The sequence below is a fragment of the Ornithodoros turicata genome, chromosome 2, assembly GCF_037126465.1.
Source record: "Ornithodoros turicata isolate Travis chromosome 2, ASM3712646v1, whole genome shotgun sequence".
In the NCBI taxonomy this organism is placed as follows: domain Eukaryota; kingdom Metazoa; phylum Arthropoda; class Arachnida; order Ixodida; family Argasidae; genus Ornithodoros; species Ornithodoros turicata.
The window spans coordinates 148102604-148126649 of record NC_088202.1 but is presented as its reverse complement, the minus strand read 5'-3'; the positions used below and the strand labels follow the sequence as shown (position 1 = coordinate 148126649).

General features: G+C 47.6%; 2 protein-coding genes across 2 annotated transcripts in view; both read right to left on the bottom strand.

The window, feature by feature from the left end:
• Positions 1 to 24046, bottom strand: part of LOC135386350 (cell adhesion molecule Dscam1-like) — a 357610-nt gene that overhangs the window by 250219 nt on the left and 83345 nt on the right. Inside the window, exons 15-24 of the mRNA XM_064616211.1 lie at positions 19879 to 20029; positions 15475 to 15623; positions 13726 to 13857; positions 10341 to 10499; positions 9049 to 9119; positions 8441 to 8678; positions 5929 to 6075; positions 4950 to 5102; positions 4577 to 4710; positions 3518 to 3671 (exon numbers count right to left, since the gene is read on the bottom strand). Coding sequence (XP_064472281.1) covers positions 3518 to 3671; positions 4577 to 4710; positions 4950 to 5102; positions 5929 to 6075; positions 8441 to 8678; positions 9049 to 9119; positions 10341 to 10499; positions 13726 to 13857; positions 15475 to 15623; positions 19879 to 20029 — 1488 coding nt within the window. The remainder of the gene's footprint in view (positions 1 to 3517; positions 3672 to 4576; positions 4711 to 4949; positions 5103 to 5928; positions 6076 to 8440; positions 8679 to 9048; positions 9120 to 10340; positions 10500 to 13725; positions 13858 to 15474; positions 15624 to 19878; positions 20030 to 24046) is intronic.
• Positions 12750 to 13688, bottom strand: LOC135386458 (uncharacterized). The gene has a single exon (XM_064616363.1). It carries the CDS (start codon positions 13686 to 13688, stop codon positions 12750 to 12752), a length of 939 nt encoding a protein of 312 aa, XP_064472433.1.

Here is a 24046-nt window from a genome sequence, read left to right as displayed (position 1 = left end):
CTAGTGCTCTCTCGATGAAGCTTTTTTTTTTATGCTGGCGAGCGAATAGGTAGAACCAGAAACAATGTAATAGAACTGTCATGTAATAGAAGGTAATAGAATGTACTGTATAAGGGAACAAAACGCGGGTAATTATTTGTTTCATTCAGAAACAATACGATTTAATGGGTGGTTTGCAACTTCCTGTCAAAATGACGTTCGGGAAGTTGCAATGTCACGTGGATTTACGCTTCCGGTCCGAACTTCTGCTGGAGTCGTATAGCGTCAGCGTGTTTTCAACGCAAAAATAAGCGGATGTTCATCGCTTAACTGCGCTAATTCCGCGGAAAAAGGACATGAAATGTATCGCGTATACCTTTGGATCTTGCGCCTTTGGAAAAATGTTATCAGCGTAAACCAAAATTGAACTAAGGGGTGTAGGCACTTGTCACCAAATGCCATGCTGTGTACTTATCATGTTGAATTGTGCGTAGCTGTGATAACATTATCAACTCCCCCCCACCCCATAATGTGAAAAGAATATCACTAAAGTCGCAGCTTCGTCCCAAACTAAAAGGAAACGGCTATATATGCGTATTATCCTCAGAGTGCAGAAGATTACAGCGTAAAATACTGCCTGTACATTTCGTTGTGTCATATCTGAGATGGTGGTTGTTATCTTTCTTATCTGAAGGGTCAAATTGACCGCGTTGTAGCGGAACATTTCACATAGCAAAAGTTCACGATTTCAAAGCGCACGCCAAACGAAACCGAAACATGCACGATCTATCACGAAATCGTATCTTTGTCATAAGAAAAGTACGTGCGAAGTATTTGTTAAAGTACCTTACTTCTTTGGGGGCAGCCCTTCCCAGACGAACTCACCTTGGTTGTCGTTTAAGCCAGAGTTTATAATGTTTCGCTTTGCTCCAATTGAGCGAAATTTCGGATCGGAAATTCGAAGACCCAGCATGCGCAGCGGCACCTCTCAACTTGAAAACCACCCATTACTCCCCCCCCTCTTTTTCTCCATAGTTTCAGTTAACGGTAGCAAGTGTCGCCTCTCAGAACTGCGCCGCTGCGCCCACGCGAACCTTTCGCTAAAGGGCTAAACGCATGGAGCGTTTCTCCGACGTTTTCAGGACGCGCGCGCGCGCCCGGCGTGCGTGTGACCTCGTAAAAACCAGTTTTTCAACGCGCGCGGAGGGCGTACGCCGGAATCTGTCGACTACAGATATTCGCGCGCGTCTGGGCGCGTTTTCCGAGAAGTAGACAGAGCCATATGGCCGTCGTGCGGCAGACAAGGTGGCGTATGAGCAGCTCGCATAAATTTTTTGGGACATTATCCATCACACTAAATTTACGTGAACATTTTAATGGTATCTGGAATGAAGGAACGCAGGAACCACAGGAAAGAAGAGCATCTGCACGTTCTAACAGATATTTGTGGTCGACGAATATAGCAACAGTGGCGTGCACTCTTAAAAATGAACTTCACCGCATAGCACGCTCTGCGCCAACCATTGCCACGAATGATATCGTTATTTGCCCTGATTTGTTGAAAACGGGAGGCGTACGCCTTTTCTGTGACAATTATGAACAGCATAAGTGTCACAAAAAAGGCGTACGCCTCCCGTTTTCAACCAATAAGGGTAGATAACGATATCATTCGAGATTATGGTTGGCTAGGAGCGTGCTATGCGGTGAAGTTCATTTTTAAGAGTGTGCGTCACTCGCTCCGTACGCGTCCATGCGTTTCGGGTGGTCGCCTCGCTGGCGTTTCTTCACCGCGTGTGCAAGGCCATGGCGTACGCGCGACGTTTTGACGCTGAGAAATCGTCCAATGCGCAGCGCTCCGTTCGGGTTCAGCGCTGAAGCGTATAAGCGGGACATGTCGGACACGCATTCAGCCATAAACTGCCTATGCTAGCAGATGCCTTAGCCTACATCATTTTTTTAGACCTCGCAAAAACGGATTGGAAAAGATAAAACTCGCATCCACGTTTCACGCAGTCGCCGCACTTGCTCGTTAATAAGTCATCCTGTGGCGAAGACGTCTGCTGTTACACCTGACGGCAATGCAGGCATCTGAGACGGTTTCGCGTCTATCCAACGCGTAGGGTTTCCTCGCTTTCGGTTTTAACCGAAAAACACCGAATACAGAGGGACATTCCAGGAAACGATGACAGAGATAAATTGCTGCACGTGCCCGGCAAGTTGTTGCTACAGATCAGAAAACCATAGAGAAATACGATGGTTGCGAAAAATGTCCATTTACTTTTTCGTTAGGCGTAAAACGCCACCGCAGCGAACAACGCCACGTTGAATGAGCGCCGCGCTGAAATTACATTCCGATTTCTATTCGCCGATAACTGTCGGGTAAACCATGCATGTACACGCAAGGAAACACATCGAAAAAACGTGAAAATCAATAAACACCGAAAAACATACGTCAAATCCGTCCAAAAATAAAAACCGAAAACCCGGGCGGTACCCCACCAACGCGATAAGGCTGAAACGCGTAGCACAGACCTGTGTTGAGCGGCGCGCGCTCTAATATGGTCATGCTTGCCCACCGCCATTTTACACATACGTGGCTTCGCAGCTTTTGGGTGTCGTTGTTGTTTTGAAATGAAATGAAATTTATTTTTATCTTTCGAATGGAAAAGGAACAAAAAGCCTAGTGGCTTGACAAGGCTCCTTTCCCAGTGTACAGCAACAGCAACAATTTTACATAGAAGAATATGGTTTAGCCAAAACATTTAAAACATAAATACAGTCAAAAAGGCTGAGAAGTCAGACAGAAATAACAAACAACAACAACAACATATATATTGTGATGATGAAGTGGGGAGACAGACAGAAATAAATTCATCACACACCTTATCTATAATAAGTCAACTGTGAACTAATTATGCTCTTGAAAATACTGCACTAATTTATACCTACGCATAGTCAAAGGGTTCAGAGATTTACCGATATATTGGTTAAAAACAGAGGCAGACCTGTAACAAAGTGATTGCTTGCCATAATTTGTTCTGCATAGCGGGACAAGCCACCGTTCATGACGTAGTTCATACGGCGGTATATATGTTCTCAAATTGCACAATTTTTCAATTGCACAAGTTTTCTATGCTTTCGGCGATTCATTCCTTCTGAATACCGCAAAACGCGGAAATGAGTGTAAAGGACGTTCTCCCTAATACCCCGCAAACCTCTACTGCCGCAGCGCTTTCTTCTTCGACTTCCCGCACATCGCACTAGACGCGTTCGAAAATCTCTAATCAAAAAAAGCGATAACCGAACCGTCAAGTACACGCAAGTCAGAGAGACGTGTGGCATGAGGTTTAGTCACAAAAGGGGGACCTGTAAACTATGACAACTGTGGGCAACGGAATCTTTTACTAGTGCTACGGGACACAATAATAACCGTCAGCACATGTGGAAACAAAGGCAGAGCTATCGGAATAAGTCGTCAGAAAAGCTTTAACGAAGCATCATGTAATTTCAAGTGAGCACGAGGCATGACGTCGTGTACCTTGTTCGTTTGTAGTCTGGACGATCGTCTGTGACGGCGGGCCCTCACCGACGCGCGTCGACGCCGTCATCCAGACGTCCACTCTGCTGTTACGTGGCAGTCGCGTGATGTTGCATTCGAGAGTCGACGTCGGCACGAGCTTAACCGTTGCGTTCTGGAACGACAATACATCTCATGTTGACACAAAGGGGTGTGAGCGCCACAATGGAAAGAAGACATCACAGTGCACCGTAGACAACACCAACGGATAAGACGTTGTCGTCCCCGCATCCGGTCAGAGAGGTTTATGCAGTTCTCCTGACTTTCTGGAGGAACTGGTAAGCTTTCGCAAGTTTCGTTTTGGCATAAGTCAGTTAGGTCAATTAGATGACGTCATCCCGTGCTCATCTCGTATCGAGGGCGTTTTTCTGGTTTGCCTCGGTGGACGCCGAGAAGCTCTCGGGTTGGTGGCACTGCTGGAGAAACAATGGCGCTAGTCGGGACGAGTGCGCCTCCACCTGAATTTTTTTGAAAATCTTCCGCGACGCAGATTTCAATGGTATAAGTACTACTATTTCAATGGTGACACAGCGCTTTTCCGGGAATGGGGTTTTCAGCAAAATCAAGGCTAGTAGTAACACGAGGAAACATCGCAAGGACGGGGCGAGGTGCAGACAGACGAAGCGATGACTACCCAAGCAGCACAATGTACTGAAAGTCAAGTGCAATAGGGGTGGACGGGTAGGTGGAAGACCTTGAACGAACTGGTGAAACTAAAGAACATTGATAAGACACATACCGTCCACCCCTATTGCACTCGACTTTCGGTACATTGTGCTGCTTGGGTAGCCACTGAAAGTTTATTGGCAAGAAGCGGAAAGGGAAACAAGAGAGGGAAATTAGTGATATGCATAACAGATTTATTGGGGAAGGATGTCAATCGAGGACGCACTAACACAGTTATCACCTCTATTGTGGATATGAACTGCTTCGAAATTAAACTGCCAACTAACTGCTTCTTGCCTTTGACTGAAGGCAACTACCCATCAAGGTACTCTACCAAACGAAAGTCAAACGTACCTGTTTGTCAGTCGTCTTGTAGTAGATAGAATAGAGGGTAACAAGGCCATTGTGGTGCTTGGGGGGTTTCCAGGCAACGAGAAGGGACATTGAAGATAGGACTAGCACCTTAACCTCCTCTGGAGGGTCTGGCACTGGAACAACAACAGCGTGTCCCGCAAAAATTATATAGCATTTGTTCAAATTAAAAAAAAAGGTCCTCAGGTCATCCCCTGATGAAGAGCAGACCGTGAGCAAAACCTCGTCATTCGCTTCATCTTAAAATTTATTAGATAGTTCTTAAATTGAAGAGTACCTTTCCACAGCAGTGTCACTTCTAGAGGTAACGCACTGATTGCTCTACTCGGGAGGAGCAAATTAAAAAGGTACCCACCATCTTCGAGCGTTCTGCAAAAGACAGGTTCGCTCTCCGTGCCGAGACCCCTCTGAGTGAACGCAGCCACTTGAACGAAGTAATTTGTGAACTTGCGCAAGTTGAGCAGGGTCGTTTCTTGACCAGTCACAGCTTTCTCTTCACGACCTCTTTCTGCATTCAGAGGTGAGTGCGGGTAAGCAAACTTGGACCCGCACCCGCACAGTACACGCGCGTGTGTGACCCGCACCCGCAAAAATTTAATCTGGGCGACCCGCACCCGCAGTGCTGTCTGTATACCCGCATACCCGCATTGGGACCCTCAGAGGGAAGTGTTCTTCGTCCACTTTATCGCTGTTTCTATTTTAAAACAATGGAAATTCTGAGTGTTGGCCTTACGTGTCTCGGACGGCTTCAATCGTATATGCCAATAAAACTGCAATTCAACAGTGTCTGCATTAATAATCGAACTCGCCCGACAACACTTGCCTGCTGCAGTATGACACATATGGATTTATACGGCCAACGACATAGGGCACTGCTGAGCTCGCGTGTGACAGAGAGGGATCACTTACTTGGCCATGGAGTGCGGGTAATGCGGGTATATCCGCCTTATCCGCGGTCGTATTGCGGGTACACCTGCATTTTACCCGCTACTCGCAGCCATTGCGAATTCCTACCCGCAAATCGTGACGATGTGCGGGTAACCTCATGCTAAGACCCTCTTGCGTTGTCTTCGTTCGCGTCCGCCTTGTTTACAGTGAACCCTGGTTATTATGACCATGGTCGTTCCCGGACATCTTTCTCATAATGCGGAATTGTCATATTAACGGGGGGCATTTGCAGAGGTTTCACTGCATTGTTCCCCAGGAGTATGGTCGTAAAGCCCGTATGTCAGGTTATCGGGGGTCATATTAACGAGGTTTCACTGTACTAGGAAGGCTAAAAGTTGCTTCGCCTCTCCCACCCATTTAAGTGCGAACGCTCAAAGTGTACTGACCTTTGGCAGCTGGTAGCGGTGCGTACCAGATGCGATAACCTTGAAGGTAACCATGAATTGCCGTCGCAGGGGGAGCCTCCCAGGAGACGTGGATTGATTCCGAGCTCAGCGCCGTGCACTTCACATCCTGTGGCGGCTCACTAGGCACTAAACAAAGCCAGGCGTCAGTTAATGTATATGTGGTTTCCCAGGAACACACAGCGCGAACACTTTGTCCGACTAGCAGCGAACGAGTGTCACGGAAAACAAAGAAGGGGGATGCCTGGCTCAATTACTTCAACCTTTAAAATGCACAGCTACCGAGGGAGGAGCGGGAATTGCAGGTACTGTTACAGGGAACGTTATAAGGACAGTTTATTCTCTTCTTTCTTTCTTTCCTTTTCCTTTCGTTTTGTTTCTTTTTGTTTCTCTTTTCTTTTCCTTCCTTTTTGTTTCTTGTTTTCTTTCCCTTTCCTTTCTTTTTGTTGCTTTTTGTTTTTCTTTCCTTCCTCTGTTTCGATTCCCCCTTTTTCTTTTTCCTTCCTTTTCTTTTTGATTCCCCTTTTTGTTTTTTTCTTTTTCCTTTCTTTTCTTTTTCGTTTTCCCCTTCCCCCTTTTCTTCCTTTTTTTCGGAATAGCAAGCCGGCTCTTTGCCTGGCTAACCTTTCCTTTCTTTTTTTTTTCTTAATAGACATATCCCCCCCCCCTAATGGACTCATTCAAAAGAGAGTTTTCGGGAGCCACGCGCATGCGCTTTGCCTCGGGGACATTATCCTTCCCGCGCGGCGATCTTCCTGGTCGTTTCGAGGTCACGATGGGTTCGCTTCCGATGGTTCTCTTTCGGGGACTCCCTGACCGAAGATGAAACATGATGGGGAAACAGGATTGATGGGGAAACAGGATTGATGGGAAACGGGATGGATGGGATGGGATGGATGCAGCCAAGTATTCTGCGGATGGCGTAATGGTTCCTCACAAGGGTTCGTTCCTCGGAAGCCTCGTGGTGTATTAATCTTTCTGGTTCATCGTTAGTCAGACTAAAGGTCAGAAACTCGCCGTAGAAAAATATCGGAAAAGACCACTGCCGCCATTTTGAATGCCGTTCCATGTGGGGATGCTGTGGTGACTTAGAACTGTTCGAACGTTCCATTTCGTGGATTGTACAATATCTTAACGGGCGAATGTACGTGTGGGAGTACGCTTATTATTGTTCTACGAAAGAATATTTACAGCGCATATTAGAAAGACGTTTTTCTTCTATTCTTAACGAGAGATGGCACCACACGTATCCCGGCGGTTGTTAGGCTTCGGTTCCCGAAAACACTTTATGGCGAGTCTCCGGTCGGTTCCTTGCCGCAGGACCACGTACCGACCGACCGATCGATCGACCGTACGTACCGCGCCGGTTCCCAAAAATTCCCTAAAGATATCTACAGGGAAACGGTACGCTGAAGGAACTGCTGCAGGGTCCGATACCATGGTGGTTACAATAATTACTTTCGAGACAGCTAAAAGACCGCTACAAAAGCACCTACTGGAACCGTTACCGGGAACGCTGAAGCAACTGCCTCAGGATTTCGGCCAATACCTTTTTGCTTTCCGTACCAGTTGTGTCAATTCGATGACTGTATACAGGGTGTCCCAGCTAAGTGTATACAGATTTTTTAAAAATATATATAACACTTTTTCCAAGATGAAATCAATTGCAATATAGCATATGCTGAAGGGCACTCCCTAGGAGGGCATTAGCAAAGTTCAAATGCAATGTCTTAATTACCTTTAATTAAGTATCATGTTAATTATAAAAGCTACAAAGTTGTCCCCATGAGAACATCAGTTCCTTTCGGTCACCTGATATGGTAGCCGTTTTCAGAACAAAAATCTGTTCCATAGATCGCCCGCAAAAAATTAGTGAAGGAACGCCATTTTTTTCTTTATTTTGTTCATTGCGCATCTTCGCAGACGCGTATTTCCTTCCTCCCCAACGTGAGAGGGGAAAGGAGTACAGTGCCGCCTCATGCGTCGAAGATGAGCTTTAACTTGCGGAAACAAAACAAAAACAAATGTATGGGGTGACTCTATCGGAACTGGCCTTATCTTGGGTCGCGTGTTCTGTTTCCTTTTGATCTTTTTCCAGGACGCGAGAGGCGATAGTGTGCTCTTTCTCCCTCTCACATTGGGGATGAAGGAAAGACGCGTCTTCTAAGAAGCGCAGAGAACAAAATAAAGAAAAAAATGGCGTTCCTTCACGGATTTTTTGCGGGCGATCTATCGAACGGATTTTTGTTCTGGAAACGGCTACGATATCAGGTGACCGAAAGGAACATTCTCATTGGGAAAACTTTGTAGCTTTTATAATTAACAAGTTAATTAAGCATTGCCTTCGGACTTTTTGTAATGCCCTCCTAGGGAGTGCCCTTCAGCATATGCTATATTGCAATTGATTTCATCTTGGAAAAAGTGTTATATATATTTTAAAAAAATCTGTATACACTTAGCTGGGGCACCCTGTATACTATGGAGGAGATCTCACCGTCATCAAGCGTGGAGACTGTCACCTCGTCCGACCTAGGCCCCGGACCAGCCGCGTTGAAGGCTTGAACGAGGATAACGAAAGGCGAAAACTTCTTCAATGGCGAAAGGAGCACTTCTTCACGGACACCGTCCTGCATTTGTAGCGTCTTGTAGAGGTAAGGATCACCAGGCTGATCCAATCGGTACCCCACGTAATATCCTTTCAGTTCTCCGTTCTGCAGATCGGGTTCTGGAGGCTGTCAGCATGAGCAATTAGATAGCCGTTAAAATTCGCGGGTAATCCATCGTAATCCTCAGAGTACGAAGTCAAAACCTGGTTTTCGAGTGCTGACTAGAATAACTGGTATTAGGTGTGTGAGTAGGAGTGGGTGAGAGCCCACGGAAAGCATAGCTTCATTAGCGTAGAAATTAATAGAAAGACAAATCCAGGAAGCAAAGGTTGGAGACAGTTGTAAGGAGGATGCGGCCTCTCCCAGTGTTCACGTTGGCTGAGGTCTGTGATGGGTAATCCTAAAGCTAGATTGCTGAGACGGGGCCTCTGCTTTCTAGGTATTACGAGTGTTCTAGCGTTTACATTGATTTTTATAACACTGTTCACTGACGTACCTTCCACGTGACTCGTATTGATTGTGAGTCCACAGCTACGGCTTTCACATCCAGTGGAGGACCACCTGGTACTGAAAGGAAGTAGAAAAATCTTCAGTATTGTAGGCTTATCGATTACATTGATCAGCCATAATTCTTGGCTGTACATCGCAAGATAAGTATGATGATGAGCGACACCATCGCACTGCTGGCGTTCACGGCAGCGCTTGAACCCGAAGCTTTGCGCTCAGTTCCCAGACAAGTTACGAACGAATTCATTTGGACTACGGGATAAGATTACGACTGACACTACTCTTTGAATATCAGTGCATCGTTACCCTCATTAGTGTGCGTCTTTCAAAGGGAATGCAAAGTGAATGGTAAGATGAAGGCAATGGAACTGCGTGGTCTTCTGTAAGCTTGCAACGTCGATGCTTCAGACACGTAATAGCTCTGTTGTACATTGGGCACCATTTTAGCAGCCGAATTTCAAAGATTGCGGTGCCCAGCGAAACTTGCGGACACTGTTGGTCCACCAAAACTGAGTCGCCTCGTACGCCACCTGTTGCAAACACACGCAACGACGTAGCCAGCTTCGATGTATGCTCCGTGGTGCGGCGAAATAGAAAGAAAGAAAACGCCGATCATCGAACATGCATGATGGGTGCGCATCTCGAAACCCTACATGGAAAACCTAGAATCCGTGGGAATCGGTCGGATGCGAGGCTACGCGCAGAGCACCGACCGAAAAGCGACTTTCACTACGATCACCTTCAGGTCCCTCGAATCATGCCTGGACAATTAAAGATGGCGGTTTGCGGCTACATGAAGTAGCAGTTGGGCTGATTGATGCATACGCTATTGCACTGCGGCGAAGGAAACACAAGACAAGCCGGTTAGCGGATGACGCGAAGAAAGAGAAGCCAACATACGGTACCGATGTCCATGCAGGCTACAACGTCAAAACTGTTTAAACAGAGCCGCGATAATGCTTCGAAACAATTTATTAGCAATTAATATTTTTTCCCAATGCGTTGCGTAGTACTTCATTATCACGTGGTACCTGCCCGCCAATCCGTGGCGGCCTCCAAGTGTTTCCCGTGGCGGTCGTCTGTGGACGCTACGATCGGGAGGCTATCAATCTTTGAAAATACATGTGTGTAAATGACTTGTGTGTGTCACCACAAGTCAGAGTTCTACATGGTAATGGTACTGTGATGTTACACGTCTGCATGGTGGTACATAAAAACATGTTGGTTTCGTTTCGTTTTACAGTCCCTTTAAATATTTCGTCTCCTAAAGCATGTTGATACCTTCGATTCCTGTGGTTGCTTTTACAGCAGGGCTGCTCGGATCCCCGACACCGACATCATTTTCGGCACGCACATGACACTCGTACTTCGTGGACGGCCGAAGAGGCCTCACAGTCGCCGACGTCCTTTCACTCTCCACAGACACATTGGTTGCCAGACCTGAGGGAAACAAAAATACCGTCGCATCAATTTGTGGCACCTTATAACGCATGTGCGTGTTCCATGTGTGACAGTGCCCAATCGCAACAGCTATTTGGCGATCAATGGCGGTCCTCTTGGGCTACGCCTTCAAGTGGCATATATCGCGTTTTTAATTCCTCGCTGTGGCTTGGCGACGACCTTTACCTGATATGATTTCTTGTTCGTTGTAATCATTTGAAATGTTAGGGGGACCGAGTCGGCGTGACCGCGCGTAAACACCTTTCGTGCGCGCTCCTTGTGTGCTCAAGTATGCATCGCCAACTCGCCCGAATTTCCATTGTAACTCATTGCAAGCTGTTGTTATTGAATGATACGAAAGACATATGTAATTCAACAAAGCCTGGAAAGCAAACGTAGGAAGTGAGCACATCTGCGCTCAGATTGTAGTGACATTGTGTGCACCCGAAACAGGTCATCTTCCTCCTCTCTCTTTAAGATGTCGCTTCTAACACGTTGCAAGGAACCACGTCTTTTCGGTGGTTACGAGCACATTCTCTCCTCCTGCCTATAGCACCGAATGCTCAAAACCACACACACACAAAAAGAAAAAAAAAAGAAAAGAAAATCGGTGCATATGAGCATTTGGTGGTTATGGGTATATTGGAGGTTATAGGCATTCGATCGTTATGAGGCCTATATGACGGCAAGTGACGCCGTGACGACTTCGCTGCCAATACATATAACAATTCGGTGTTGTACCAAGTGGATACAGGACGGCCCTTGGCACATATCATCCTTATACTTGTGTTAACGGTGTCAGTTACTTTGTCTTCCTGTTGTTCTCTCAGACGTCGCTTTTCCCTTGTGGGTTTCAAAGACACTCCGACTATGGTGCGTCAATGTGTGAGCGAGGGCAAATTTGTGTGTGGATTGTCCTTGCAGTATAGTTACTGATGTTGCATCCATTCCGGCACTAACCCTGCGTCAATCCTTAGTGCATCCTTGTGGTGGCGCACGTGAGACGTTACTTCAAATGGCGCCGCTGTCTTTGACTGTACGCCAAAATTGTCATCGAGCGCCAACTTCTTAAGCTTCGTCATATTTTTGCGTGTCTTAATCTTGTGTCGTCTTTTCTATCCTCACTCTTTTGCAAAGCTTCATCCAATCAATCGTTTACAACTAATGTTTAACTCCGCATTACAACACCATGACATCGACATTTTCGCTCCTTCTCGTGATTTTCTTACTAGTATTAGTGCCATTGTTTCCATTTAACTTCGTTTGTTTCACCGTTAACCTTGTTGGCTTTTTGTATATTTTACTGTCTTTGTTCACATGTATAACCTTGTGTGGTGCACCAATTAGTAGACCATAGTGGTTGTTTTTGGGTACCATAACAAAAATAAAGTTATTATTATTATTAAGTTATTATTATTAATAAAGAAAACTAAGAGACCCGAAGTCTTGACTCTCGCTCGAAACCTTATTGACAGAGTGCGCTGTCGCTCCGAAAAAAGTTAAAAAGGGAAGCAGACGTTACTTTCTGACGCTATACTAGTGCCGTAGTGATTCTTATTTATCCATATTTTTCTTTGCCATGGTCATATCGTCATCCTCAGCGGTGCATGAGACCGGTATCCAGCTCCGGTATGTCCCCAGTTCTTCGTGCTATTCCCTGTCGTGCAGCATAATTAGGGAGTGACTTTTTTGGGTTAAACCCGATTCCACCCAGTTATCCCCGCCCCCCGGACTGACCTCCGACCAATTCGGGTTAAACCCGATTTCTCCCCGAATTCCAGTCACTCTGAAATCCTCAAGTGATGTTTTCACTGAAGACGAACAAAGGTCGCCACATGTAACACATGTAAGAATGGGTCACTTACGTTCCCAGCAATACACCCACGTGTGTCAACACTGTCTATGCCTTATTCGGGGATTACCGCTGGAAGGTCAAGATCCCGCAAAAAAACCACGACAACAACAACAACAACAAAAAAGAGAGATTAGGAAAGGACTTAATAGACAAGAGGGGAAACAAACACACTCGATAACACCCGAAGGCACAATTATCGCCCGATTTCTCCCCGAATTACAGATTTAAAAATAGTGTCCGATTTTTACCGCCCCCCCCCCCCATTCTGAGAAAGGTATTTAACCCGAAAAAGTCACTCCCTAAGCATAATCTATTCATATAACACTATAACGAATTCTAGTGGCACTGGCTGTAACCGGCTGTAAATATTACGGGGTCTTATGAAACGTTTTCGCTCAAACGGTACGCGAACGGTACTGCGGCGGCGTCGGTGGCGGAGTCGATGGCGGAGTCGGTGGCGGAGTCGGTGGCGGAGTCGGTGGCGGAGTCGGTGGCGGAGTCGATGGCGGAGTCGATGGCGGAGTCGATGGCGGAGTCGGTGGCGGAGTCGGTGGCGGAATCGGGGGCGGAGTCGTCGGCGGTGGCGGCGGCGGTGGCGGAGTTGGTGGCAGAGTTGGTGGCAGAGTCGGCGGCAGAGTCGGCGGCGGAGTTGGTGGCAGAGTTGGTGGCAGAGTTGGTGGCAGAGTCGGCGGCGGAGTCGGTGGCAGAGTCGGTGGCAGAGTTGGTGGCAGAGTTGGTGGCAGAGTTGGTGGCAGAGTTGGTGGCAGAGTTGGTGGCAGAGTTGGTGGCAGAGTTGGTGGCAGAGTCGGCGGCGGAGTCGGTGGCAGAGTTGGTGGCAGAGTTGGTGGCAGAGTCGGCGGCGGAGTCGGTGGCAGAGTTGGTGGCAGAGTTGGTGGCAGAGTTGGTGGCAGAGTTGGTGGCAGAGTCGGCGGCAGAGTCGGCGGCAGAGTCGGCGGCGGAGTTGGTGGCAGAGTTGGTGGCAGAGTTGGTGGCAGAGTTGGTGGCAGAGTCGGCGGCGGAGTCGGTGGCAGAGTCGGCGGCGGAGTCGGTGGCAGAGTCGGTGGCAGAGTTGGTGGCAGAGTTGGTGGCAGAGTTGGTGGCAGAGTCGGCGGCGGAGTCGGTGGCAGAGTCGGTGGCAGAGTTGGTGGCAGAGTTGGTGGCAGAGTTGGTGGCAGAGTTGGTGGCAGAGTTGGTGGCAGAGTCGGTGGCAGAGTCGGCGGCGGAGTCGGCGGCGATCCAACGAGAAGTGGCAGTGAGTCAGAAAGGAACTTATGGTTGGGCAGTCGTTGGTCGGCGAACCGTTTGTTCGAAAACGATTCACCAAAACTCACCATTTTGAGGGAGAGTCTATACGAGCGTCCCAATGCTTACCTGTTTCCGATTGGCACTGTACAAGATATCTGGAAACAGGGCTGTTGCCACTGAACGAAGGGGACCAACTGAGCAGAAGGGAACGGGACTTCACTTCGCCGACTTTGACGTCCCCGGGAGGCTCTGGTGGCTCTGCGGCAAAAAAAAAAGAAAAAGGAATGCGCTCTTAAAGGCACTATAGAAAAGAGATAGGAAACGCAATGTTTTAACATACTTCGGCAACGTAACGATCGTAGTGCCGCAAAGTATCATTGCGGATCCTCATCTCGGATCACCACACATTCTAGTATAACTTTTAACTGGGGCAGCTTTACATCAACCGCAGTCCATCGTTTCATCATCGATATGAGCCCCTTAGTCGATGTACATCTACATCAGTCTATCAATTTACACGACTCAGCATTAACAGCCGCGATACAGTCTGGCACTACTTTGCTTTACTAAGCATCAACATTAGACATCGCTTCGCGTAAGACTAAAAAGTCTGTGAATTTCCCTAAACACCGCAAAAAATTTTCTGAAAGAAGTTTTTCCTGTTCCGAAACTTGCACACCAGATTTTTTTAACGGCCGTTTTTTAACCACGCGCGGTTGAAATCGCCTGTTCCTCCTCACGCTTTGCGAGGCCCCCTTACACAGGGGTGGCATCCGAGGTATTGCTCCGTAGACGAAAGTGTGCTGGGCGAACGCAATGCACCCTGGAGAGGTCCTGGTCGCACGTCACAGCAAACGTCGCACACGTGACCTTAAAGATGGCGGCGCCTGTGATCGGCGGCCAGACCTTTTGTAAACAATGCGGTTATTGTTTCTGCACGCCGTTTACGATGTCTTCCGGTCACGGTAATTATTTTTATCCGATAATCTCGCAGTATAACGCGCAGTTTTGCACATAAAGCCTCGTACTGTTACTGTACTGTACTGTTTCCCAGTCTCGGGTTTTCGTCATGGATCGTACTGTTGACGGCTTCCAAAGATGTGATGACGACCGCGCTTTAAGACTCACTGAGCCGATGCGATGATACTGTAACATTGTTGTAACTATACCCTCAAGCGGGTGCTTTTTGCAAAACTGCCATCTTGTCCTGGTCGCGCGTCATAGAAATGAGTCATTCTGAGGTCAAGTGACTTTGTTTACGTGTCGTTTTGTCGCTTACCGACATATTTCCGTCGTCATAACGCCAAGAGATGAACGTATTTTGCCAGCGTAGACTACGCTGTACTTCTTGCGTAACACGGTAGCCCATTTCTCCCTCAGTGAGTGAGTCTTAACGCGCGTGTCGTCATCACATTTTTGGAAGTCGTCAACAGTACGAGGCCTTATGTGCAAAACTGCGCGTTTTACTGCGAGATTGTCGGATAAAAATAATTACTAAGATGGAAAGACATCCAAAACGTTGCGCAGATGCAATAACCGCATTGTTTACAAACGGTTTTGCCGCCAATCACAGGCGCCGCCATCTTTAAGGTCACGTGCGCCTTGAGGTTTGCTGTGATGTGCGACCAGGACCTGTCCAGGATGCATTGCGTTCACCCAGCACGCTTCCATCTACGGAGCAATACATTGGATGCAACTCCTGCGTTCGTAACGCCCGCGATAGACTGTGGTTCCGCGCGGACGTGGCTCCCCGCGAACTGCTGAGCATGGACGATACAGCTGCCGCTATCACTTCTTCGCACACGCATGCGAAAAGGCGCGAATTTTGTAAATTCGTCATTTCCCTTTTTATTAACTTCCGCATAGTCGTCTCACCTTGTACGATGAGCTTAATGTTGAGGTCGTCACTCCCGAACGCATTGGAGGCGTGACAAGTAAATAAGGCAGCATCTTTTCTTTGAGCAGAATGGATTTGGAGTTCCGATAGCATCATGCGCGTCGAAGCCTCCTCTTTGATTGTATATCTGTGGAAAGATAAACGCATGTTCAGTAATGGGTTAGACAATGACGTAGGGAATGGTGCTCTAAAGACGTCAAATATATATATAAAATGAATACCACACTGATCACCACACGGAATTCCAGATTGAAAACCTGAAAAGGTCATACCCGGAAACACGTACCCTTCTACCTATACCTACCTCAACAGCTCTATTGATCCTACCTATCTCCTGATTGAAATGATAGAGGGAGCTAGTGATTTTGATTGATTCTGAGTGATTCGGATTGTGATTGATCGTAAGCACAGCCCAGAATTATCCCCAAGAATGGAGTTACGCGACCGACGACACCAATGGGACCATTTGGGATCTGGAACAGCCATGTCACGTTTTAGGTTTTACAGTTGTCTGCATCGCTGGTTAACGGAATTCCTGGAACATAAGGTTGATTATCGCTTAACGGAGCACTTGTTTACCCTCAATCGTTTTTTGGCTGCGGCGTGTTCTGCAAGGAATAAAATGAGCTCCTGCAAAAGAACGACAAGCGCAGATGACCTACAGCGCGCCCGCGAGGCTAGCACGCCCTTAAGAAATCCTCAACTCCTGGAAAGAGCGCACTGGACAGAACGTATATGACGTTGTGTGTTCCCCTGGCACGTGACTGGTGACGGAGACCGCGGGTAAATGCAGCGCGTGAGCTGCGAAGAAAGGCACGGGAACGCGATGATAGTGTCTGTTGCATAACTTAGAGGAGGACGATGGGCGACCAGGTGCATGGGATTGCGATGAGCGCGCGGCGCCTGGCTCGAGTTGGAATTCTGGGCACTTGTTGATTAAAGCTTGTTGGGGTTAGTCATCTGGAGCCTCGGTCCGTCTGTCTCATTTACGTAACACATTTTGGTGCCGAAACCCGGGATTCGGACCGCGCTCCGGATGTCAAGCGAAGCACTCGACGGCCTACTGCGTACTCGGGCAGGAACCCGCGACGGGGTCACCCATGCCACCGAACATCTCGCCGTACTTCTGTCTCGACCGGTAAAAGTTAAGGCAGCAATTGAAGCAGACCTCCGATGCCTGATTGCCGGGAAGGCAGCCCTAGCGGAGCTGGATGCACAGGTCATGGGTTTGATAAGTAATGAGAGATTCGATGACGAACTGCAAGATATACTGGAGCAAGAATGGCAAGTGGAACTGGCAATTTCTAAAGCGAGAAGCGCACTCCGCCTGGCTCTCTTGCCTACCTTGCCTACTGGGACGTTCACTGTGTGGACCAGCGGAACAGTTCTATCTCACTACAGCTGGTCAGCTCGGAAGTCAAGTCTCGGTCAGCCAGCCTCCTGCTTCTCCAGCTGGCGCAATTGAAGGTCAATCAAATTCGACAGAGAGTGACACAATTCAAGAACGCTCGATGTCACGCCATCCGCACCAGTCGGACCTCACAGCAAACATTGAGGCATCTTTCGAGGAATGGCGATGGCAGCGTACGGACAGCACGAACACAGAACACCAGGAAACCGCTGAGGGCCAGTGTGATGCAAAGGTATGGCCAGAGGACTGCAACCTCAGTAAGCGACCAGGGAAAGACTGCACTGACTGTAAGGATTCACTAGTTCAAACCAGGTTGTCGGAAGGCCTACCTCCCGTCTACACGAGCAACATAGCACAAAAATCGTCGAACTCCGAATGTGATTCGCACGACGTTGTGCAAAGGCACCAACGATCTTCGCAGATCTTCGCTGAAAGAGAAATAATCCCTCCAGCTCATTTTGAAGCCGGCTCTAAGATAGGGAGAATGTCGTCGAACGTCGGCAGCAGAATCAACGCTCAACCGCAATCGGCGGAGGACCTTGGCAGCGCTTTAGAAGCCACACCTTTGCCCACAGTCGTCCACGTTTGCACGAGTCAGCAGACACCCGCATCGGTCTCCTTTATGACACTCAGCGACCCAGCGGCAGCTGCCACAGACCACAGACGGTTCGCCAAGGACTACTGTACAGCACACCACACCCTGTGCCGCACCGCGAGCATGTTTCGGATGTTTTGGGGTCTTCACGTCAGACGACGACGCGGACGATTGAAATATTGCAAGTCTTCGTAAACCCAGACCGTGAGGACACCTGCCTCGATCGGCCACGTCCCCACCTGACGTCACTTGGACACTGCACAGATATGATTACCGCCAACGCGGTCACCCTGTCGGCGCGGAAGTGTGTTGCATAACTTAGAGGAGGACGATGGGCGACCAGGTGCATGGGATTGTGATGAGCGCGCGGTGCCTGGCTCGAGTTGGGATTCTGGGCACTTGTTGATTAAAGCTTGTTGGGGTTAGTCATCTGGAGCCTCGGTCCGTCTGTCTCATTTACGTAACAGTGTCGGCAGTCGGGGGCCCCATTCTCCGTCCGTTATTGTAAATTTGATTGCGCAGTGACACTACATCGCACAGCGAAAATATTCTGCACGGTCGACAATTTGATCGTGACGTGAGACGGGGTTTCGGTCACTTTAAGTTGATGGAAACGCCAGGCGATGGCACGTGCGAAACCGTTTGGGTTGCCTGGTGGAGTGTTACACCGAGCAGACTGTCTGTGTTATACCGGTCTGAATCGCTCGAAGAAAACCGGTTTCTTTCGGGTTTTTTTTTTTCTTTCGAAAAATTGAAAAAAATGGAAACAAACGTGGTTACTGCTGAGTCGAAGCATTGCCGGCCAAGCCACAGCATACCACGAGCTAGAAGCTTTAGTAGTGTTCATCCTCTAGGCATAAATGCAGAGCAGAGCATTCCATGAGACTGCTGTCTACTCAGCGATAGGTAATTAGAACAACCCGTCCACTCCGACCAGAACTCCGACATTGTGTGAACGCGATGGCGATCGCTTGGAGCGGTCAGACGGAGCTCTAAGTTGGTGGTTGTTGGCGGATTAGAGGCACCTAAAGCTCTGTTGGCGTGTTAGAGCGCATCGAAGGCACGAAAATTTACATTTTTGAATTTTGTCGCCCGGAAATTTTGGGCTATTTTTCCGGTGACGAGGGGAAAAAAAAAACGAAATATACTTTTTTTCCCCAATATTTCCGTTTTTTTTTTTCAGGGCTTCGCATCTCTAGATCTGTCTACCGGTGTGGCGTAATGTTGCTCTTGGGTATCGTGCATCCTGGGACAACTTCACATGGAACTGCGCCGACATCTGCCTCAGAGTGTCTGAGAGAAACCGTGGGGATCCGAATGGCAAAAGTCACGTCCTAGTCTCGGTACGGAAGACGATCATCGTTGCCACGAACGCTGGTTTTGAGGGGCTGGTATTCCTGTATCGACGTTACAACTGGCCTTCGCGTTGGAGTTAACGGAAGTCATCGTACCGCTTGGGACAAAAGTTTACTGAACACGGCACTGGCATCTTTCTTCATTAGAGCGGTCCCTTGCTACACTCTTAAAAAAGGGTGTACTTTAACTCCTTTTTTTTGCCACATATATAACACCCTTTTGGAGAGTACAATTACGCTCAAAAGGGCGTCTCCTCACTCCCTCAAGGGAGTAGCATAACACCTTCTCCCTGCCGGGGAGTAATATTACTCTCCAGTAGGGAGAAATGTGTTATGCTACTCCCTTGAGGGAGTGAGGAGACGCCCTTTTGAGCGTAATTGTACTCTCCAAAAGGGTGTTATATATGTGGCAAAAAAAAAAGTTAAAGTACACCCTTTTTTTAAGAGTGTAGATATCAAGAAGAGATCGAAAAAGAAACATGAGACGAGCTTCTCGATCCATCTTTTGATATGTGTGTCCGCCACTTTTTCCTTGGGTGTACACTATAGGTGTAGATATACTAGGTAGGTGTACACCATGTGGTTCTGCTAGGGTGTGTACACCAGGGTGTAGCACAAATGAAGAAATGCGACACACCGGTGTTCCGTAAATTTTTGTCCCAAGCTGTACGTTACGGAACAATGAAAAGTTTAGCATCGGGCTCTTGGGTAAATGTGCCCGTTCCTTGTCAAGACGGTCCCCAAATCCTTCTCATAATCCTTCTCAGGCAACGTGACACTTGCAAGACTCCCGAGCAGCTAAACCATGTCCCCTCACCACTTTTCTCTCCTCTCGAACACCCTTCTTGTGAAAGATGAAAGTCACTGAAAAGGTTCGCCAGCTGTAGGACTCGAACCCACATCTTCTGGATTACTGGTCCAGGGCTCTACCACCTCAGCCTCAGGCTCTACCAGCCTCAGAACATCAGTTATCTCACCCTTCTTGCCTTTCGCTTGGCTCGATGGTAAGGGTATATCGTACCTGTGTTTGTTTTCCTGGTGCGCAATGGTGTGGCCATGGGCCGCCCATCGGAGCGTCATGGGAAGGTCCCCTCGTGCTTCGCACCGCAGCTTCACGGAGGATCCCCTGCGGACCGTCTCGCTCCTGAACTTGGTGGCAAAATGCGGCCCAACTTTACGTGAACAGCATATAGCACATAGCAGTTAACTGCAAATCACGAGAAGTTGTAAATCACTGCATGCACACGACTCATGCAATGGCAGCTCCAAAGAACCTTCCGCGCCTTCTGGTGTGCGTTGCGGGTTACACCTGCCTTTTTAGGAACGAGTGTGGTGCGGAGAAACAAAGACCGCGAATGGGTGGCTTCAAGGGACATCCTCACGGAATATTCTAGTAGAAGAAAAAGCGGAAACACTGCTCCCAGAGCCGAAGTTACGACCCGTATTATGTTGAGCATTCATACGGTGCGGAATATCGGAAGAGGCGTACTGCGCATTTAGCAGACGACACTTAGCAGACGACACCGTCAGCGCGCTTTCTTGTCGTCTGCTACGGAATATCTTGTGGCTGTGTAGAAGGATAGTCCCCACGGTTAGCAGTGTACGTGAAGACTTTTTCGTGAAGCTTTTCGCATCTTCCGCTTCTGGGGGAATGTCGCTCCTGTGAATACACGGCATGTGCCTCGAAATTGCTTAGTCCTTAAGGGGTTGTTACACAAGTGGTTTGTGAGATTATGTACGCATTGTACTGCACGCAGGGGTACCGAAGAAAAAAAACTACTCTTCTATGTGTCGCAGTGAGTGAGGGACCCTTGAATGCAGTTCTACGACGAGCTCTGACGTCAGAGGAGCTTCGGCCATTCCTATTGGTTCTCGTAAGCACGTGACCTTTCCTAGAGTCGCTTTAGTGGCAGAGACGCCTGCCGTGATGTCGGGTGTGTTCCCTCCCGTATTTGATTTTCAACTCCTCTATCACTCCCTTTGGTTTAAAACTTTGAATGCAGGTTTCCATGGAGACAGTAACGCGGTGTAACTTTGAGCTACGAGTGACAACGGGCTTAATCTCAGCTTGTCTAAGGACAGCTAGTTGCTGCAACGCAGACAGTAGAATGGTACGCAAGCAAATATGTGAAGGAGCATCCGGACTTCGTGATGTTCACGTCGCCAGATGATCTTCACACAGGTGTCGCTGCAGCGCTTTTTGCACCACCCCCTCACAATGGGGGTGCAGGAAAGACACGTCTCCGAAGATGCGCAATGAACAAAATAAAGAAAAAAATTGTGTTCCTTCACGAATTTTTTGCGGACGATCTATCCAACGGATTTTTGTTCTGAAAACGGCTCCGGTATCATGTGACCGAAGAGATCAGATGTTCTCATTGGAACAACTTCCCAGCTTTTATAATTAAAAAGTTAATTAATGAAAGTTAATTAAAACATTGCCTTAGAAGTCTGCTAATGCCCTCCTAGGGAGTGCCCTTCAGCATATGCTATATTGCAATTGATTTCATCTCGGAAAAAGTAATATATATATATATATATATATATATATATATATATATAAGTACAGAAAAGGTAAAGAAGGGATTCAGAAGCCTTGAGGGAGAGTTTAAAAAAATTATTACAACTAATTACGGGAGAGAACTAAGGTTTATTTACATGTTACAGGGGTCGACGTTTCGGCGACAGCGTCGCCTTCCACTTTAAATATTTCGCACTAAGCTGGGACACCTTGTATGTACTCGCGCCTCACCGCACGCACAAGCTTCTCGTCGTCGGAGACTTCAACGTGGACGTTTCACTGGCGGCGAACACCACTTTCTTAAGTGATATGTCTGAACAACTGAACCTTACGCTGTGCACCGGCATCTGCCAATCGACAACTAGACATGGCTCATGCATAAACTTGGTGTTCCAGAACAGCCCCCTCGTTCAGGACACCACTCACCTCGCCAACGATTTCAGCGACCACAAATCATGACGCTTAAATAAATTTGTCTACACACTTTCATCCGGCCTGATTTCACCACACGCACAGCTGACGCTGAATTTCGCGTTACGCGAGCCTTAACCGTCCTGTGATTTTTTTTTTTGGCGCTTCTATTGAAACCAAATGCCCCAATACCAACAAGCCAATATGGTACTTCAATATGGGTCCAAGAGGATTTGAACCTCGCCTTTCCAGAGAGCAAACTTGCTGCTCCAACAAATGTTGGATATTCCGGATAAAGTCGTCAAAAAATGTTTCGTGATTGAGTATCATTTTTGTTCTCGTTGTGGGCCTATAAAGCTTAACATCACGAGGACTTTGTTCTTCGGAGCTACCTGTTGTCGTGCCAATATACTTTCTGCAGCATGCATACTACATTACCTGCAAACGAAATATTAATAGAAACAATTGCGAATAGTGTTTCACGTAACGCGTCATATAGCGGCTTGGCATATTATTGTGCAATGGGCAGCATACCATCCACTTATTTTTTATTTTTTTGCTAATTTTTTGTCTCCTTTCGACGGAACCGCGGTGAAATCATTATAGTTATTTACTCGACACGATGATGTACCACAGTGCCAAAGCTTTTTCTGCAAGAGCGACATATACAGTGAACCCTCGTTAATATGACCCCCGATAATCTGACATACGACCTTTACGACCATACTCCTGGGGAACAATGCAGTGAAACCTCTGCAAACCTTCCCCATTAATATGACCATTCCGCATTATGACCAACATTTTCGGGAACGACTATGGTCATAATAACGAGGGTTCACTGTACACTTTGCTGCACATTGATATGTCAAGTAGCTTTTGTTGCGATATCTGACGCGTTACGTGGAACATCGCGTACAATGCATTAAAAGTCATAAGCATGTCCTGTAACGCACAGAGGAGCAAATACGCTAGAAAATAGACACTTTTCATCAATGGAATCGGGTAAAGCTTGGGTCAAGTCACTTTTTCGTTTACTTCATTTTACATTCCCAAGCAGCACGCCAATATTGGTCCAATATTGGACCCACGTGGGCTGCAGGGATTATCAATATGGGTCCAGTATGGGCTGACAATATGAGACCATATGGGTAGTGCGACTATAGCCTCCATAATTGACCAATATGGGCAAGCCCATTTTGCCCATATTACGCCAATATTTCCGTGATAACGCCAACGGTGAGTCCGCGTAATAATAAAGCATTATTCGGTATAACATCCGCCGCTGATATTACTTTTCTCTTCTTTTTTTTTTGTTTTTATTTCTGCAGATCTTCTTATCGATCCACGTTGCATAGCGTTACAAAAAACAACACTGCATCGCCCTCAAAAAGAAGAACAGGTGTCACGCCCGTCTTGCTAAAGGACCCAGGCACTCCCACGGAACTGGCAATGCCAAACATCCCTCAGAAGCCTTCATTGGGATCGCAATAGTGTATGAACCAAAAATTTCCAACCACTCCTGGAGTACAAAGGAGCTAAACACTTTCGTGACGGTGACGGACATACGCCTCAGCAACTCACGCTGCCTGTAGTAACTTGAAAGCACCTAGCATTATAGAACAGACATCCCTTCCTATCAAACATTCTGCGTTTTTCTTTACCTGCCGCAATTCCGTTGTCATTAGAGGAACCAGCAACATTTTAGCCCGAATGAAACGTCGGATCCGAGTGCCGCGCATGCGCATAGTTGTAGGACGCGTGGTTTCGCTCAAACGACCAATCTCACAGGCGGTTCGACCGATTGGCGTCGCGAAGCAAGATGGCGGCTGTTTGCAGCAAGTGGAAGGTTGAGTTGTTGAGTTGCAGTGCATGTTTACAGTGGGATTGCCACATATATGTTGACTGTTTCGAACAATATGTATCATCTGCGAGAGGTTGTTCGATGTAACGACTTATTGAGTTGGGCATTTCACACACTTCAACGTTCAATCTTGCCGTGCTGCTTGGGCATTTGGTACAAGTATACCAACACGGGCACGTACCATGTTCTGCATTTTCAGTCAATATGGAGTATACACGGGCAATATGGGCCCCATATTGCCGACATTTTCCCAATATTGGCTCAAACTTGGCAATATGGGGCCCATATTGGCAGGATTTTCCCCATATTGGTTCAAACTTGGCAATATGGCGCCCATACTGCCAAGTTTGAGCAAATATGGGGAAATCCTGGCGAAACGGGTTCCATACGGGACCC

Coding starts and splice junctions, on each gene's coding strand:
- LOC135386458 (XM_064616363.1), bottom strand. CDS start 13,688: ATGGTGAGTTTTGGTGAATCGTTTTCGAACAAACGGTTCGCCGACCAA.